The sequence below is a fragment of the Raphanus sativus genome, chromosome 6 (assembly GCF_000801105.2).
Source record: "Raphanus sativus cultivar WK10039 chromosome 6, ASM80110v3, whole genome shotgun sequence".
NCBI lineage: Eukaryota > Viridiplantae > Streptophyta > Magnoliopsida > Brassicales > Brassicaceae > Raphanus > Raphanus sativus.
The window spans coordinates 2190027-2195201 of record NC_079516.1 but is presented as its reverse complement, the minus strand read 5'-3'; the positions used below and the strand labels follow the sequence as shown (position 1 = coordinate 2195201).

The window sequence follows — 5175 nt, the reverse complement described above, 5'->3', positions numbered from 1 at the left end:
TTATTTATTTATTTGTTTAGTTATTCTCGCAGCATATCGGATTTGAACCTGGTTAATCCTTATTTAGAATGTTTTTTAACATTGGACTTACCCATTAGTTAACCATTTTTACGGTGGCTAATCTAGTCACCACAAAACTCAGTAAAATACTTGAATTTTTTTGCCATATTTGGGATCCCGCAATCTAACAATAAAATGTCCCTGGGTTATGGAGGAGTGGTCATTTTCTTAAAGCATCGGCATATTAAGTGTCATTCTCAGTGTATACATACACGTTTGACCCTTAAAAATCGACCCATCAGAACATGTGGACATGATCTGATATTTGTCTCTTTGTTTAACACTTAACACTGGACCCCAGACACAGCCGGCGAAACCAATTACGGCTTTAACGTTAGAGTCAAGTGTTTTTCAAATACTACAACGTACAAGCTTCTATACGATCAAAATTGTTATATATTTACTATATTACTTTGGTTAACATGTTAGAACATTACCAGACAACATAGTACTTATCTTTTTACTAATTGTAGAAAAGTACTACTAGTGTCAAGTGTCAACCACTGATTTCTTATATACAGACACATGATATTTGTTGCAACATGAACTTTACATCTTAATCCAGTTCACCAGCAAAACCAATTTAGATAAGAATCTGAGACTTTGCTGCGGCCCTAGAGCAACTCTTCCGCCCTGATTTGGATAGAACACAAACACAAGTCTCTAGAAGCTCGAGATCTTCTTCCCAGAACAAGGAAGATGCCATTTCAGGATTCTGCAATAGCTGCTTGGCTGTCAAGAAACCAGCAATCGTCCATGTCTGGTAAAGCCTGGACTTTTTTCCGATGAACTTCCCGTATCTTGTATCGTAGTACTCAGGCCACCGGTCAGCTTGGAGCCTCTTCTCAGCCAATGCAACTGCTTTCTCTGCTAGCTCTGGTCTACCCATCTTCATGCATGCCAGTGTGAACTGAGAACATCCGAATACATAATGTAAAATTTTTTCTTAGTGAATATATGTTGCGTGTTTCTTACGCTATTACTAAGAATCCATATATGCTTACTTGCCAGAGAAGCGTTGGCCATGACCCGCCGTTATGGTAAGACCAAGGCCTAAAAAACATGCAATGAATACATAAATGAAGTCTAGTCCATTTTAAGTGGTAAGCTACTTTACGTACGTGTTCTTTGGGTCACTCCCAGTGATTATATGCCACTCTGCAGACTCCAAAGCTGGGAAACATATCTTAAGTGGCATATGTCCAATGAGATCATCCCATTTCTCTTCAATCAAATTCAGTATAGCTTGGTTCTGTCTTGGTGTGCCCAAAGAAGAAATAACTGACCAAAGGTTTCCCAAAGTGAAGAACCTAAAGTCCATGTGAGCAGGCTGGAGGTTTCCAACAAGAAAACCACACCTACGGCTTTCAGGAATCCAGTCCATTAACCACGGAGAAACCTGGTCCGGGTAGATGTTGAACTTGTTGGTTGCATCAGTAGAGTACTCCTCAGTTTTATAACGGTAAATCTCGTTGATTTTGCATTTATCAACCCAATAGTTTTCTCTAATGTGGAATGAGATTGCACTGAGCCTGTTGTTAATGGTCCTTACTAGGTTCTTGGAGCTATCATTAATAGTTATCATCTCGCGAGAAGACCGAAGAGCAGAATAGAACAAAGCCTGTGGCAACATAACAAAGTTAACTTTTCTTGTTTTTGAGATTTTTAAAATCAAGAAATTAAACAACTTGTTTTGGAGAGTTACTTGGATCTCAAGAGGGTGACCATGGATACCCATACGCCTGTCTATCATGCAAGAGCCATCAGTGACTAGTAACGTTGGAAACATATCAAACCCATCAGCTAAACACAAGTTTGCAATCATCTTTATCCCTGTCTGCACATCTACCCTCTCTTGCAACGAGTAGTCCCCTGTGATCTTCCCATATGCTCTCAACAATATTATCCACCATAAACCTGAGATTTTTTTCTTCTATTTAATCAACACTGATGTGTTCTTTAATTAGCTACACCACCAGATTGAAGAGACAAGAAAGTACTGACCAGAATCAACAGGAGCAACACGACCTATAGCTGACTCACCAAAGTCTGGATCAAGAACCTCTTCGAACTTGTCCTCTTCAAGAGGTGAAATTCTGACTTTGAAACTCGCAGGCATTAATCCTTGTCCTGGACTATAACAATCAACTGTTTTCTCCCAACTCTGTAAATACAACAAGGAACACTAAGCTTCATGTCCTGATGCAAACTATTTGCTTTTTCACAAGTTTCTTTTTCCAATGTATAACAGTGAATTTATATAGTTGAGAAAAACGTATTTATTCATTTAAGCTATTTTAAAATTTTAATCAAATTTTTTTAAAACATTGGTTTTACATATAAACTATATCGTATGATGAATTTATATAATTGACAAAAATGCATTATAAAAGTAATTAATAATTTAATATAGCTGACTCTAAACAATCTACTAATTTGTGTCATTTTATTTATAATTATTATTTTCCCCCTATAATTTTTTTTGTTAGCTCCACAACTGTTCATACCTGCAGCTGCAACGTGTAAAGAAGGAAGTTCCGAACAATCTCACTCTCTCCCTTCATCAAGAAAGCAAGAGCCGAAGGTACAAAGTCTCTAACAAAGACCTGGTCATAGTTTAAAGGTGTTGCATCGGTTGGATCATTAGCAGCCATTGTTCCAACAGGAGAATCACAATACGTCACCACTGACTGTCTCAGCAACCTCCAAGCCTCCTCCTCGATTTCTTTTCTTCTGACACTCTCCAGACCGTCTTTATCTATGTTTCTGACGTCTCCATTGACAACCTCTTCATCTTTCTCATCTTCTTCTAGCCTCTCGACGGTTAATGGCTTCACATTAAAGCCGTTCTTGGGGATGATGACTTGATCCAGTGTCGTATCCTTAGTGCATGTCTTGGAAGCGGAGAGATTTCTTGCCTCAGAAGCAACCTGAGTTGTAACAGAACTTGGCTTGTTAGTACAAAACGGCACAACATTTCTTAGTTTGGTGATTCTATATGGATCTTGATTGTTGATGTTATGGTTTATGAACCGGGAAGGATGCGGTTGAAACGCAGCGTCTCTAGATGGAGATAGTCTTGAGAACGCACGGAGAATACATTTTGAAGGTCTCATTGTTGAGTTTCCAAGGAAAGCGATAGCATTCATCATCAGAATCCAACATTCAGATTGCAAATGACAAGTTTGAAAAGAAAAATCAGTTTTATTTTTGTGTTCTTTATATATCTGAAAAATGTGAATCCTGAAATGGGAGATTTGTTTTAGGAAGAGAATGTTTTGTGGATATTGGAATTAGTCTATGGCTAATTTGATGTTTCTATTAATACACCAACTTATAATATATTTTTTTATTCCTCTTTTTAGCTTGCTCCATTCAATCTATTTCGGTAATATTAAAATTTGCAATGTGGATTGTAATGAAACTTTCATAAATGTGCTTTGCCAAGTTCTTTTAAAAAATCTGTGTGTTTTCTTGTTCAATGAAGATGTTACTTGTTTATGTATTTAACTGATTTAGAAATTAACGTAGAGTTTAAATCTTTTGTAAAATTAAATAATTTCAAATTAAAAAATGGATTTTAGTTTATATTTGAAATTTCATGATTTTTTCCAAATGTATGTGTACGTAAGAAGCCTTTCAAATCTAGTAAATTTAGTGTGAGATCAAATTAATAGACTAATTGAAGTGGAAGACGAAGGGATTACAAAACTGAAAAATGAGATGAGCTTAATGTCAGGTCATTGGAAACATAAGACTAATGAACTTAAAACTCAGGTGAATCCCTACTATAATTTTCAATAAATTTTTCAAAATTTTAAGAGCTTCATCCATCTGTTAAATTCTCAATGGTTTATATCTTTTGATAAAAAAACAACAGCTGGAGGAACAGAGAATAACATATCAAGATTTGAAGAAGAAGATACTGAAGCTAGAATTCTGTCTTCAAGAAACTAAGAAGCCAGATAAGAAAGCTGCATAGGGTAAGTGTTAAGTTCATTACTCTTGACATTCTTGTTTGCATCAAAGGGTTTTTAAAATTCTTGTTGTATGATATATATAAGGCATCCTCCGGATAATTCAAATCTGATCAATTAGATGTCCGATTCGGGCCTATATGACATGACTCCTGTTAATAAAATAGAATGGAGGAACTCGATTCATTATTTCAAAAAGATAGATCGTTCATATCTTCTTATTCCTGAATAATTTCATTTTTCAATTATTCAACCATTTCATTTTACCAAGTTCAATGTTAGCCAGATTAGTCAATATTTATATGTTTCGATGCAACAACAAGATGTTATTTGTAACTCATTCTGCCTAGCATTAAGTAGACCTATCAATATTTCAAATCAATGATGGGTTCTATTAATTCCCTACCTAAATAGGGTACTTTAAACTAGAAGAAAAGCACCTAAACCTAACAAAATGCATTCAATATTTCTCTTTTTAGAAGATAAATTCTTACATTTTAATTATGTACTAGATTTTGACCCGCGCTTTTGAAGCGCGGAATATTTTACGATGAAAAATTTCACTAATAATTTAACAAATATTTTGGTTATTTTTAAAGAGTGTGTATTTAAAATATTTTTTGCATTTAAATCAGTATTTTTAATTCAACCCGATTTGTGATTATACCGGTTAATCCGGAGATCTGACAATTCAATTTATTGTTTTTAAATATTCATATTAAAAATCACTAACACCCGAGACTAACCGATTGAACTGATGGATGACCGATATGTAATCTAATTGGATTTAAATTGTATAGTTTCATAATTTGTAATCTTATAATCGAAATTTTAAAGTTCACTATTTTGCAATTTATGAAATTATGACGTTTCTACAAATTTAAAAGAGAAAATGATAGATATAAAATAACTAAGATTAATTATTGTATTATTGGAAACATTGATAGTAGTATAAAAATATATTGTTTGGAAACATTGATAGTAGTATAAGAAATAAGTATATTGTTTGGAAACAATGGATTAGTAGTATAAAGAAAGGAACATTAGTGACTTAATGTATGTTTACTATAAAGTATAAAGGTGTATTTAATTTAAAACTTACAAAATAAATGTTAGGTCCAACAGAATGTTTCTGATT

General features: G+C 34.2%; 1 protein-coding gene across 1 annotated transcript; it reads right to left on the bottom strand.

Moving 5' to 3' along the window:
* Positions 1 to 603: 603 nt before the first annotated feature.
* On the bottom strand, positions 604 to 3305 carry LOC130496040 (probable alkaline/neutral invertase A, chloroplastic). The gene is made up of 6 exons (XM_056987781.1): positions 2568 to 3305; positions 2065 to 2224; positions 1766 to 1977; positions 1182 to 1681; positions 1065 to 1113; positions 604 to 970 (listed from the first exon to the last, which is right to left on the bottom strand). Exons 1-6 carry the CDS (start codon positions 3210 to 3212, stop codon positions 644 to 646), a joined length of 1893 nt encoding a protein of 630 aa, XP_056843761.1. The 5' UTR covers positions 3213 to 3305; the 3' UTR covers positions 604 to 643.
* Positions 3306 to 5175: the final 1870 nt, after the last annotated feature.